This window comes from Castor canadensis, chromosome 3, assembly GCF_047511655.1.
Source record: "Castor canadensis chromosome 3, mCasCan1.hap1v2, whole genome shotgun sequence".
Classification (NCBI taxonomy): Eukaryota; Metazoa; Chordata; class Mammalia; order Rodentia; family Castoridae; genus Castor; species Castor canadensis.
The window spans coordinates 199,696,765-199,710,537 of NC_133388.1; the positions used below are offsets into that span (position 1 = coordinate 199,696,765).

General features: G+C 46.7%; 1 protein-coding gene across 3 annotated transcripts; it reads left to right on the plus strand.

Moving 5' to 3' along the window:
- The first annotated feature begins 7,716 nt into the window (after positions 1-7,716).
- Commd5 (COMM domain containing 5) lies at positions 7,717-12,325 on the plus strand. Of its 3 annotated transcripts, none has more exons than XM_074069511.1 (2): positions 7,717-7,864; positions 8,796-12,325. In XM_074069511.1, the coding sequence occupies exon 2, from the start codon at positions 8,848-8,850 to the stop codon at positions 9,520-9,522; it is 675 nt and encodes a 224-aa protein (XP_073925612.1). In that variant the 5' UTR covers positions 7,717-7,864; positions 8,796-8,847; the 3' UTR covers positions 9,523-12,325. The 3 variants fall into 3 exon arrangements, with proteins under 3 accessions (XP_073925612.1, XP_020028040.1, XP_020028039.1); XM_020172451.2 differs by having other exon boundaries at positions 7,799-7,952; XM_020172450.2 differs by lacking the exon at positions 7,717-7,864 and adding an exon at positions 7,959-8,129.
- Positions 12,326-13,773: the final 1,448 nt, after the last annotated feature.

Here is a 13,773-nt window from a genome sequence, read left to right on the forward strand (position 1 = left end):
GACCTCATCCTGAGACAGCAGATGCAGGCCCTCAAATTGACTCTCTTGAAAATTAGTAACTGGGTAAGATGGAGACCCCCCATTAGCCCAGCAACTCTCACACACAGTTATAAGCCAGGGGATGCTGTGGGTAAAGGAATAGAATGTTTTGCTTAGCAAAAGCTCCACTGAAGGGGCCCTTTTGCTGTTGTTTTATCTGCTACCCACCACAGATAAGGTAGCAGAGAGCATTCCCCGGATCCACCACAGCCAAGTGAAGCCACCTTCCCTTGAATGGGAGTGCATCCCTGACCCAGCCTCACCGTGCAAGATCACCCTCCAGAATGCCTGCACCATTCCCTGGCAGGACCCTGCTTCCCAGGAGACATCAGGAGACCACAAACGATGTCAACCCTGATCTAGTCACTCTGGACGCTGACTAGTCTACACAGGGTGGAAGCTTGAGGAGTCGCTCATCTCACCTTTGGGAATGAGTCCCTTCTGTATTTTCTTCTTGCTAATCTTGGTCAGCTCTCTACCTGTGGATCCCCAGGTCTTGAACTGTGACTCATGTATACACACTACCAGAGCAGGAAGTGTTGTTATCAAAACTCTGGTTTTCCATACTTATTATTTTTGTAAAGGCACAGTTGTTGGGTCATGCACCCATAACTCCGTGTGCTCTTATGATGGTCAGTATATCTGTTTCAACCCCTTCTATTGCCCTCGGGAGCAGTGGCTAGAGATCTGAAGCTTCGCCAGCACTGGGGAGCTTATTAGCCGGACACAAGCTTACAACCTCAAAAGGCCAGTATGTATATACTTTGATGTGTGTCTACCAACTTCAGTGTATTGGTGACACCTGAGAAGGCCTGGCCTGGGAGAAAACTTACATGTCAAATGATAAGTATATGTGCTGGGGAGACAACTCTTGCCCATGTAATGATGCAAGCTGGAAGTACTGCCCATACTGGAGTTGTCTTTCATGGGCCACCTGGAAAAAGGCAGAACCCTCTGCCCTCCTTGAAAGAGGAGTAGCAAACTCTAACTTCTCCCTTGGCATCTGTAACCCCGTAAATTTTACTATACTTAAGCCCTCAGATTGGGAACAGGGACATAAGATTGGTATCATGATAAATGGAAAGGAGCTTGATCCCAGGACTCTACTGCACCTCAAATTAATAACTATTACCCATGAGAGCTCCTCATACCAGGTCTTTCACTTCTTCTATGAGGAGGTGCAAAGTGGGTTTCCCATCTCAGTTAAAAGCAAAAACCTGTTCCTCTCACTAGCTGAGTCCATAACCCAAACTCTAAATGTAACTTTGTGTTATGTTTGTGGAGGAACAGATATGGGTGACCACTGGCTATGGGAAGCAAGAGAACTAAATCCACAGGCGCCCTTTAAAGAAACCACTCTCCCTTGCCACAGGGAGAGCATTTGGCTCCTAAAAACCTCTATTATCTGGAATAACTGTATCTCCTATCCAAAAGGCTAATTCTCCACCCCAGTAGGGGACTTGATCTGCTTGGGGCAAAAGTTTTAGGATGATACTGCTCAGGAGACTCAGTGGTGGGGGGCTCCCAATCACATGGGCCCCAACCTCACCTGCTGGCTAACTTCCCTAAGCTTGCAATAGCCTGGAATAATCTGACCGTGGGCATAGAGTGGCAGGTGCCTATGGGGCTATATTGGATCAGTGGAGATCAAGCTTACACAATCCTTCCCAATCACTAATTCAGATCCTGTGTGCTTGACACCATCTGGCCTTCTTTCTTCTTGTTCCGCCTCAGACCAGGTGAAAAATTAGGAGTCTCCATATATGAAGAAAGGGTAAATAGGAAAAAGCAAGATGCCCTCAAACATTATGGTCCCACTACGTGGGCAGAGAATGGGTCCTGGGGTTATCGCCCAATCTATATGCTCAAGCACATCATTCGTCTTCAGTCGGTGGTTGAGATTATAACTGATGAAACAGCAAAAGCCCTTAACATATTAACCAAACAATAAACTAAAGTATGCAATGCCATCTACCAAAACCATTTGGCTTTGGACTATTTGCTAGCCTCAGAGAGCGGAGTATGTGGAAAGTTCAATCTGAGTAACTGCTGTTTACAATTGATGATGATGAAAAGGTAATTGAAGAGATTACTGACAAGATGAAAAAGCTTGCCCATGTCCCTGTGCAGACCTGGAAAAGATGGAGTCTCAATGACCTGTTTGGGGTCTGGCTCTCAACCCTAGGTGAGTTCAAGACCTTAATAGGGGCATGTTTTAGGAGCATGCCTGATATTTTCCTGCCTAATCCCCCTGTGACTGCAGTCCTTCAGGACCATTATGGAAGCCACTATAGAAAGAAAGACAGCTGTAATGAGCTGTGTAATGAGCATGTAGGGACGCTGTGGAAATATAAACCCCTAGATCAAGATGATGCTCTTTGATCCAGAAGTGGGTCCAAGCATCAAAGTGGGGAATGTGGCAGGAAGTCAGGGAGGGAGAACGAGAAGTAATGAGAGATAATGAGTACATCAGTGAAACAAAACAAACAAAAAACGGATTTGAAGAATGTCATGTAGCACCTGGGGTGAGACCAGAGAAGGGTCACCTAGCCCCAGAGGTTAAAATGGCCAATGAAATAGCATGTGACCACGTATGGGACAAGCTGTACCCCCATTTCTGTAATCTGCTCTAAATGGTATATAAGGAGATTCCCCCTTTATTCTCTGGTCTCAGCCTTTGGATCCGAATCCACCGAGTTGCTGCCGGCCTGCTTCATAAACTTGCTTCCCAAGAGCTTTGGTGCCCCATTTGTCTGTCTGAGCTGTCCCGCAACGTCACCCCTCCCAGTTTAAGTTCCCGTATAAGTTGTTCCCCACCCCCCACGCACAACATCCACAAGGTGATCTGCAAGCAAACGGTTAGGGTTAAATGCCTTGCCTTGAACATGGACCACCACTGACTTTAAACACCTGGTAAGTCCTTTTGTTATTGATTTGTTTGTCAGCTATGTGCTATGAATATTTCTCACAGTATGTATCTTTCCTACTACTTCTTTCTTTATCTTTTTTTTTTGTAGTACTTGGGCTTGAACTCAGGGTCAACATCTTGAGCCACCCCACCAGCCCTTTTTTGTAATGGGTATTTTTGAGATAGTGCCTTACAGAACTATTTGCCCAAGCTGGCTTTGAACTGCAATCCTCCTGATCTCTGCCTCCTGAGTAGCTAGGACTACAGGTGTGAGCCACTGGTGCTCAGCTACTTTTTTCTTTTTGACTTTAAAGATTTATTAAAACCCATAAACAAACAAAAAGACAAAGGGCTCTTTTAAAATTTATGCTCATGAAAAGACACAATTCAGAAAATTATTAGCCATAGGCTGGAAAAAATACTTAAAAATAAATACTTAGGAAAGGACTACTTTTATGTAGGATACATAAAAGCATCAATTCAATAACAAAATGCTACACTACAGAATAAATTGAGCAAAACATCTGAAGAATCATTTCACATAGTTGGCTGAACACGTGAATAAGTGTACAATGTCATTAGTCATTAGGGAAATGAAAACTAAAATTCTGAGATAGTAACACACACTCACCAGGATAGATAACATTTAAAGTTAACGGCTCCAAATGTTGGTGGGGATATGGAACACCTCAAAGTTTTTGATACTTTTGATGAAAATATAAAATGGTATAACCACTCTGAAGAAAGAAATCATGTCCTTTCTCATAAAATTAGATATATATTTATTCTGACACAGAAATTTCATTTCTATCCATGCCAAAGAGAAATGAACACGTACATACAGAACACTTGCCCCTGAAAATTCATGGGAATGTAAGGGATGCTATGGCAGAGGTGACTCCATTTTGGAGAGGGAGACATTTTCAAAATAGACATATAAAGGATCATGAAAAACAACAGGCTTCTCAGAGAAGTAACAAGTCCCTTACCAAGATAACAGAATGCAGCTGCAAAATGTAGGTAGTGGGTCCTAAGGCCAAGATGAGCTGACCAGACATTCCTGGAATGTTCTGTTTGATAAGGAGGACAGGCAGGTGACTGCTGTTTCCTACAAGTCACCTTTTGTCCAAGGGCATGTAGTTGGGTTCACTAGGGCATTGACTAGGCACCAACCAATTACAAATGTAGTTTCACGGTAAAATAGTTGGATCTAAGCCAGGTAGAGCTCTATATCACTCTTATACTTCAGCTATACCAGAGCTTTAGCTTTCCAAACCCTCCTGCACTGGGAGCTTTTGCTGTCTTTTCAATAAACTTTATGCTTGCTTTACTCTTAATTCCTGGTCTGGCATCTTCAATCATCTATCACCATGACACGAATTTAGGGTCAACAATCCAGTATCAGCAGCTCTATTTACAATATGCAAATCCAGAAAATATCACAGGTGTCTGAAAGGAACTGCCAAACAAAGACCATGCCACGTGTAGAAAAGAAAGATTTGTTGGAAGACAGACTGCTGGGCTGCCCCTCTCGGGCAGAGTGCAGCAGCTTGGCTGGAATGGGTAGTGGGTTTTATAGGAGGGGCCACACCTCAGAGAGGGAGAGTGTTTCTGGTCCCCAATTATCTGTGATCACCAGATGGAATGGGTCGTTTCTAGCTAGTTAAGAAACTGGAAGTTCCTGAGGTTTTGCAAGCAGGGAAACAAGCAGGGGAGTTTTGCAAGTGGTCATAAATCAGGGGGTCTGGTTTCAGTGTTAGCCTTGGGACCTTCCTTCTGCTCCAAGAATACCAGGGACCTAACAGTGTCCATGTACATAATAGCTATGAAACAAACTGGCATACTTATTCTAGTGAGCTATAAAAATGGAACAAGCAAAAGGACTGGGGTTATAGCTCAACTGGTAGAGTGCTTTCTTAGTAAGCACAAGGCCCTAAATTCAATTCCCAGTACTGCAAAAATGTTTGATCTGGTGGCTCATGCCTGTAATCCTAGCTATTTGGGAGGCTGAGATCCAGAGGACCAAGGTTCAAGGCCAGCCCAGGCAAATAGTTCCAGAAACCCTATCTTAAAAATACGAAACATAAAAAAGGGCTGGCAAAGTGGCTCAATCCATACAGCACCTGTCTAGAAGGCATGAGGCCCTGAGTTCAAACCCCAGTTCAACAACACTAAAAGAACAAATTCCTGACAGCAGGTAACATCTCACTAAGAATTCTGGCCAGAAGATATTTGGCTCTTGTGTTCAGGGATAGATGAATCCAAGCAGAACACGTGGACATTGTAAGGGAATTAAGTGTGAAAGGAATTACAGGTGCAGTCTGTCAGGTGGAATGGAGGAGACACGAGCAGGAAAAGGGAGTAATATTTGTTTTAAGACTTTTTTTATACTGGCTTTAATGTGGAGGTGGGGAAAATCCTGTGCCATTTCCTGTCTCCAATGACCGGCAGGAGGGGGATGGGTTTCTGGGGAGACTCACACACAAATTTATGCTAATTTTCAGATACCCTAAGTCTATGTGGAAGAAAATTTCTACAGTTCCCTTATATTTTTTCTAGCTCTATGGCAGTTGAAATGGAGCCCTGGAGATTGAGAGGTTCAGAAGGAGTGAGAGAAGGGTATATAACCTGAGGTGCTCCAAATTAAACTATACAGATTTAATAGTCTGAATCTTTCCCTTATTTCTATATGCCTCAATACATTAGATAATCACAAAAACATCATACTGAGTAAAAAGCCTTACCCAAAAAAGGTCACACTGTATGCCCTCATGTCTTAGCTCTGGTTGCTGAAACAAAATACCACAGACTGTATATCTTAAAAAGCAAATTTTTCTTTTGAGGCCTCTCTTCTTTGATTACAGATAACTGCCCTTTTTTTTTTGGTAGTGATACTGGGGTTTGAACTCACAGCCTCATGTTTAGGCAGCACTATGTCACTTGAGCCACTCTACCAGCCCTGTTTTGAGTATTTTTGAGATAGGGTCTTCAGAACTATTTGCCTGGGCTGGCTTCATGTTCCTCCTTCATCTTTGCTTCTGGAGTAGTTAGGATTACTGGTGTGAAGGAACCACCAGCACCTGCCTTGGCTGCCTTCTTGCTGTGTCCTCACATCAATTTTTCTCTGTGATCCTGCATTCCAAGTTACCTTTTCTTTTTTTTTTTTTTTTTTTTTGACTTATGGGATTTGAACCCAGGAATTTGCACTTGCAAAGCAGGAGCTCTAACACTTGAGCCACACCTCTAGTCCATTTTGTTGGGGTTATTTTAGAAATGGGGGTCTTGTGAACTCTTTGCCAGAGCTGGCCTCAAACCTCGATCCTCCTAATCTCATCCTCCTGGTGCCCAGCCAAATTTCCTTTTCTTATGAAGACTCTGGATAGATTGGATTAAGGATCACCCTATTGGCTTCATTCTAATTTAGTCACCCATATAAATATGGTCACATTCTGAGGTACTAGGGATTAGGGCTTCAGCATGTGAATTTTGGGGAACACAATTCAGTCCACAACACTGACTTAGCTGTACATTTCCTATAAATGGAATCACACAATATGTGGTCTTTTGTGTCTGGCTTTGTTCACTTTGTACAATGTTTTCAAGATTCATCCATGTTGAATGTAATGTCAGTATTTCACTCTATGTATTACTGAACACTATTCTGCTGTATGGATATGACACAATATGCTCATGCATTCACCAATGGATGGATGTTTGGGTTGTTTTCACTTTGGGGTTAGTTTTTTTTTTTGGCATTACTGGGGTTTGAACTCAGGGCTTTGAGCTTGTTGGGTAGGCACTGCACCACTTGAGCCACACCTCCTAACTCTTTGCTTTAGTTGTTTTTCAAATAGGGTCTTGTGTTTTTGCCCAGGCTGGCCTGGACCGCAATCCTATTTATGCCTTCTGGGGAGCTGGAATGACAGGTACGTACTACCATGAACAACCTATTGGTTGAGATGTGGTCTCTCTAACTTTTTACCTGGGCTGACCTCAAACTTTGATTCTCCTCATCTCCCCTCCTATGTAGCCTAGAATACAGACATGAGTCACCACATCCAGTCTGGTTAGTATTAATAATCTTTCTAAGGACATTGTTTTTTAAGCCAAGGTCTCACCCGAGCCCAGACTGGCCTCACACACAATCCTCCTGTCTCAACCTCCTGAGTACTGAGATTAAACTGTACAATTCAATAGTTTTGGTATATGGCATTCTTTAAAAAAAAAAAAAACTATAGTAAAATGTGCTAAGTAAAATTTATGGAAATCCATTGTTTGGGTCTGAGCCCTTGAACTAGACGCCAGTTCAAGGAAGAAATGGGCTCACCCTGCTCAGCAGCCCCATAATCCAGAAACAGGCGTTTTCCAAGCAACAGAAGGCGGGCAACCCGCCTAGGGAGCGGCGGGCCTGGTGGGCACTCTGCTCTCGAGGAGCGGCCTGCCTTCTTCCAGGGCACGGACCACTAACATAGGCAATTCGGTCTTTACACTCAACTTGCCGACATTCTGGTCCTTGACGTATGTAGCAGTCTTCCATCTGAGCCATTTTTAAGCATGCAGTCGTCCGCTACCTGAACCCCGTTCCTCTCCCTGACCCAGGCGTCAGATCCGAGGCCGTGCGGCGAGGACCGGACAGGGGTAGACGCGGGCCAGCTCCGCTTACGCCTCCGAAGCCGAAATCAAACACCTTCATCTGCTGCCTCTTCCCTGAAGTACAAGTGTCACAGGACTCCGCCGCTGGGTCCGGCAGCCAGGACCCGACCCTGCGGAAGGACGCGGCTCCCCGGCTCAGCCAGAACTTCGGACCACTCAGAGCCGCCCACCCGGTTTCCTAGAGCGGCCCGGAAGTGTGCGCTGGGCACTTCCGGGGACCGGGCCCACTTCCGGCTGCCGAAGCGCGGCCGATCGCTTTCCTAGGTGAGAGGACTCGCCACCGGGCACGGGCCTTGTGACCGGAAGAGGGGCGGGTGCCGGGCCTGAGAGCCGAAGGGGCCTCCTGACACTGGTGAGGCAGCGGAGGAAAACACAGAGACTTTGGCAGTCGGCGGTCGTCACTGCCAGGGAGGGGTCCGGCGACAGCGTCCAGTGCCTGGTCCCCGGAGCGGCTCTGGCAGTGGCACGTCGAGGGGCGGGTGTATGGGTGGTCGCCTGGGACGGGCTGGTGATGCTGCAGTTTCTGCAGGTGAGGCCATAGCCCTCTTCATGTGCCGCACACGTTGCCCAGTTTCTCCTGGCCCGGGAGGCTGGGTCTGGCCGCTGTGCTGCGGTGGAAATGGGAGCCTTCTGAATGCACAGGTCTAGGCTCCAGGCCTTGGCTAGCATGAGTGCATTTGGGGGCTTGATTTCTTTGTCTGTAAGGTGAGACTCAGTTCTTGTAGAGATGCTGTGAGGATTCGGGGTTGAAGGAGTCTCAGCTGCTGTATCCCTGTGCACCCCTGAACCTTTCTCCTAGTTCATTTTTGGCAGTACTGGGCTTTGAACTCAGGGTTTTGAGCTTGCTAAACAGGCGCGCTGCCCCTTGAGCCACGCTTCCAGCCCTGCTAGTTCATTCCTTCATGTTACTTAAAGGACTTACGTGTGCTGTCGTGTTTCTTGTTTCTCTTCCCCTGCCAACTCCTGCTTATCTCAGATGGCACTCCTTTTGGGAGACCTCCCCTTTTTCCTGGGACTCAGGTGGTCCTTTGCCACATGCTCCCAGGATCAATTCCCTAGCACCCATCACACCTACTGTCATTGGTAGTTCCCATGGTCAGTATTCTGAGGGTGGGGACCACATTGATCTTCACTCACTGGTCCTTGAGATGAGGGGCCACAGGAATCATTGGCTTTCTTCCCTTACCACTTCCAGGCAGCTGCGGCTGGTACCTTCCCTCTGGGCTGATCAAGAAGGAGTAAGCAGGATGTCTGCCTTGGGTACTGCAGCACCTTACCTGTGTCATCCAGCTGACAGTCAAAGTGGCCGTGTCAGTTTCCTGGGCTCCCAGCTCCCTCCAGAAGTGGCAGCAACGGCCCAGCTCCTGGGGGACCTGGATAGGAGCACATTCAGAAAGTTGCTGAAGCTTGTGGTTGGCAGCCTGCAGGGGGAGGACTGCAGAGAGGCTGCTCAGCACCTTGGTGCCAGCGCCAACCTGCCAGAGGAACGACTGAGTGTCCTGCTCGCGGGCACACACACCCTGCTCCAGCAGGCCCTCCGGTTGCCCCCCACCAGCCTAAAGCCAGATGCCTTCAAGGACCAGCTCCTGGAGCTTGGCATTCCCCCAGACCTGATCGGGGACTTGGCGAGTGTGGTGTTTGGAGGCCAGCGGCCTCTCCTTGATTCTCTGGCCCGGCATCACGGGGCCTGGCTGCCCCATGTTTCCAGCTTCAGGTGGCGGGTGGATGTTGCTATCTCTACAAGTGCCTTGGCTCGCTCCTTGCAGCCTAGCGTCCTAATGCAGCTAAAGCTCTCGGATGGGTCAGCGCACCGCTTTGAGGTACCCACAACTAAGTTCCAGGAGCTGCGTTACAGTGTAGCCCTGGTCCTGAAGGAGATGGCAGAGCTGGAGAAGCAGTGTGAGCGCAAACTGCAGGACTGAACCTTGTGGTGGTGGGTGCTGCATCTGGTACAAGAGTGCAGCCTTGCTGTCCATGAGGCAGGCTCCTGAGTGTGGGTCTGAATATAAGGAATGTAATTTTCTCTTTAAGTGAAACGGAAAGCTGTGCTTTTCTTTTTCTTTTTTATCTTTTAAGGAAGTAAAGCAATGCCTGGAGTGGTGGTGCACAACTGTAATTCTAGCACTTGGGAGACTGAGGTAGGAAGGTGGCAAGTTCAAAGTTAGCCTGGGTTACATAACAAGACTTTTTCTCAAAGACAAAAAATATGGCTGGGTCAGGTGCCTGTGGCCCACACCTGTAATCCTAGCTACTCAGGAGGCAGAGATCAGGAGGATTGAAGTTCAAAGCCATCTTGGGCAAATAATTCAACAGGCCCTATCTTGAAAATACCCAAGACATAAAGGGCCAGTGGAGTGGCTGAAGTGGCAGAGCAAAGAAGCAAAAGTGCTGGGCGCTGGTGGCTCATGCCTAGCTACTTGGGAGGCTGGGAATGGAAGGATTGTGCTTCGAGGCCAGCCTGGGCAAATGGTTCTCAAGACCCCCATCTCCAAAATAACCAGAGTAAAATGGACTGAAGGTGTGGCTCAAGCAGTCGTGCACCTGCTTTGCAAGTGCAAAGCCCTGAGTTCAAGCCCTAATCCTACCAAAACAAAAAAAAAGAAGCAAATCACCTATTCAGAACATTTTTCTCTAGTTGAATGCACACTTGCCCCTTGCCCAGCTATTGGGTCTTTGCTGCTGGGAGTAGCCATGTGCCCCAAGTGGAGGTCGGGGTCCAGACCAGACCTCCTGCAAACACCATGAAGCACCTGAGCTCTGCTCATTTGTTTAATAAATCCTGCATTTTGTGTGGACATGTTCATTCTTCTGTCTTAAATCCCTGCTTTCATGGAGCTGACATCCTAGTGGATGAGCACAGATTGTCAGGATGGTGCCACTATAAAAGGTGGGATCGGGTGATGAGATGCTGGTTTTGGAGGAGGTAGGCCACCACAGTAAGATGAGTCATGAGGTGGACCTCCTTGAGCAATGACTTAAAGGAGGCAAGAGAATATAGTTGACTCTGCAGAGGGAACAGCTGGTACCCAGGTTGCCAGTGGAGGGAGGCCAGGCATGTTAGGCTTTATATGGCTGTAGCAAAGTAGGAGGAGCTCACTAGAGGGAAATGAAGTTGGGGATGGTACAGAGGACAGGGCCTAAGGGTCTTCAAAAGACTCTGGCTCAATTCTGAGCCACTGGGGAACCCTTTGAGAGTTTTTAGTATAGGACCATGCTCTGGTGATTGTTTAAAAATGATAACTGGCTGCAGTGTTGAGATCAGGATGGAGGGAGGAGGTTGGGAGCCCTGTGAAAGGGCTCTTGGCAGGTGGAAGTGGTGGCTGGAGTGGAGAACCTTTCCCATGTGCCTATGGGGTAGGAGGGGATATGTGACCAGCTTTGCAGCTTCCAGCATGTCCATGCTCCAGCTGGGGCCTTGGGTTCTGCTCTCTGCAGAGACATTTGTCTTTGAGTGCCCTCCTGGTCTGTTTCTGCCAGGAAACCAGGTCATGAATCTCAAGGGATAACTTGAGCAGCAAGAACTTCTGAAAATGGCAAATGAGTTTTAGTGCCTGCCCTGGCCTCTTGCCCCATGCCAGTCCATTACCTGCATAATCCTGTTTACAGGATGTTTGGGCTCCCCACCATCTCAGATCAGGCCTTTTTTTCCCCACTTTGAGTGAGGATCATAGAGATACCCTGCTTCAAAAACAAAAAAGTAAAGCACCTATTAAAAACACATTTCTTGCCTATAATCCCAGGAAGCAGGGGGAGGCCAAGGAAGGATGAACTCAAGTTTTAGGGCATCCTGGGCAAAATTTATCAAGACCCTGTATTAAAACCAAAATACAAACAAAAGTTCTGGGGGCATGGCTCAAATGGTAGATCATTGCCTAGCTTGCTTGAGGCCCTGGGTTCAATCCCCAGTACTGCCCTCCCCCCCAAAAAAAAACCAAGCAAGTTGGGTGTTAAACTGCATGCCTGTCTGTTCAGCTGGTATGGGTCACAGGCAGGGGAAGAAGGTGGAGACCACCTTTTAATGCTGGAGAGATGCCAGGGATCCTGATGTGTTCCTGGAGTTGGAGGATTCAGAGGCTGAGGCTGGGGCATAGTTCAGTCAACTGGTGTAGAAGGCCTGTGCCCTTTAGCCTCAGCTGGGGTCCTCTGCTGGAGTCCTACCCCAACCGTCTGGCCCCTGGAGGGAATGAGACTGAGCTACACAAAGGACGAGCACAGGTAAATGGAGTGCCCACATTCACCCCCAACCAGCGACAGGGCCTTTTACATTATGTACTTCTGTTACTGGAACTGGGAACAAAAAGTTCCCAGGGAGGAAGTCTCCAAAAGGGAGGAGGCCTCCATCTGGCCCTTGGGTACAGAGTTAGAGATGTCGGAAAAGAAATTTAGGACACATTGAGGTAGAGACCAAGAAAGTTCATTAGTAAAGGAAAGGCAGAAAACTAGTACACAGCCCAGACATTGGTGCAGATACATCTGATAACAGATGCAATGAGTTCTCCAATGTCGGGGTATTTACAGTGGAAAAGTAGGTTGGGGGTTCGGTTCAAGTTCACCTTAGGATAAGTTCTTCCCTTTGTTCTGACACCTGGTAACATTTAATTATTTTTTCTGTTACACTGTCTTATCAATTGGGCCCAGAGATTTTAAGATTGGTCCACTTATTAAATTTGGGTCATTACAACATGAATGTCTGAGCCTTCCAATAAACAAAGATGGGTTCTGCCAGATGCTGCCTTCAGGACTGGTGTCCATCCTTGGGATAAATGTTTTCCTTTACAAAGACTTTTTGTGTTCAGAGGAGTCATTTTCCCAAGTGGTTTTTCCCTAGGAAAAAAATGCATTACTCAGTTCTTAGAGTAACTAATTATTTGGGCATGTGGGAAGGTAAGAGGGAGAGAGACTTGCTTATTTTCCTGTTTTTTTTTTTTAAACTAAATGTTGCAATTTATTGAGGAAGTGTAAGGCTTAAAGCAAAGAAAATGGTGCCTGTGTTCTTTTAATCAAGCTAATAATAATACAGTGCTTTTCTCTGAATTCCTAGTAGTAGTGGTTTCCATGCCTCATTTTCCCTCATCTATCCTGCCTCACTTCTACTCTCAACCATGATTAGGGACTGTGTGCTCGTTATGATATATTAGGGGGGAAAAAACGGAAGAAACAATTTTTTAATTGAAAGGTCCCTTTCCTCACAGTCAAAGCATCTTGACTCTGTCTCCCCAGACTACACTGCTGTAGTCTGTGTTTGTGTGTTTATATGTCTCTGTTCATTTTCCTTTTTTCCTGAGCACACCAGTCATGCTTGGTGCAAACATCATCTGGGTGGCAGTTCCCTTAGGGGCTATTTATATCCCTTAGGGCTTCAGGGTGCTTTTACTTTTAAGTTAAAAAATCACAGCACCACCAGTGGTTAAGGCATTTAATGAATGAAAACTTTTTGGTGTGTCTACAGCACTACCCAGCACTTCTTCCTCATTCCTCCATAGGCAGTTTGGAGGTGCTGGGTGCACCAGGAGTGTCAGGGGGGAGGGTTGTCAATGGGTCCTGGAAGAGATCCAGGTGTCCCAAGGACATGCCTGCAGGGGCTACTGCCACTGGCTGCTCAGCCTTTGCCCCTGCAGAAACCTCGTGCCTTCTCATCAGGTAAGAACTCTGTGCAGCTGCTTCCTACAGTCTTTATGTTCAGTAGGTTGGGACATGATGGGCCCCCCATGACAGACCTGGCCCAAGGGCAGCAGCTTTTCGGACAGCCCTGCCTCTCCACTTCTTTTTTTTTTTTCTAATAAAATTTTTATTAGGATATATTCATTATACGGGGAGGGGGATTCGTAGTGACAATTCTGATTAGACTTCTATTATACATTATTTACATTGCCCCCATCATCTCTCCCTCTCAACCCTACTTAAAGCAATTGCTAGAGGTTCCTTAGTTCTGTTTCATATGGTATATGAAGTCCATCTACCATATACCGTCACCTTAATCTCCTTCATTCACCCTCCCCCCTCCCATCGGTACCCCCCATAAACACTGTACCTATTTTACAGTCCTGTTTTTTGTTATTAATGTTTAAGTTGATGTTCAAAGGCATGTCTCAATGTATGCCCACTGTGGCATACAACCCCTTCCATTATTCTCCCTTAACCCCTTTATCTCCCACCCCCCCGTTTTTCAACAG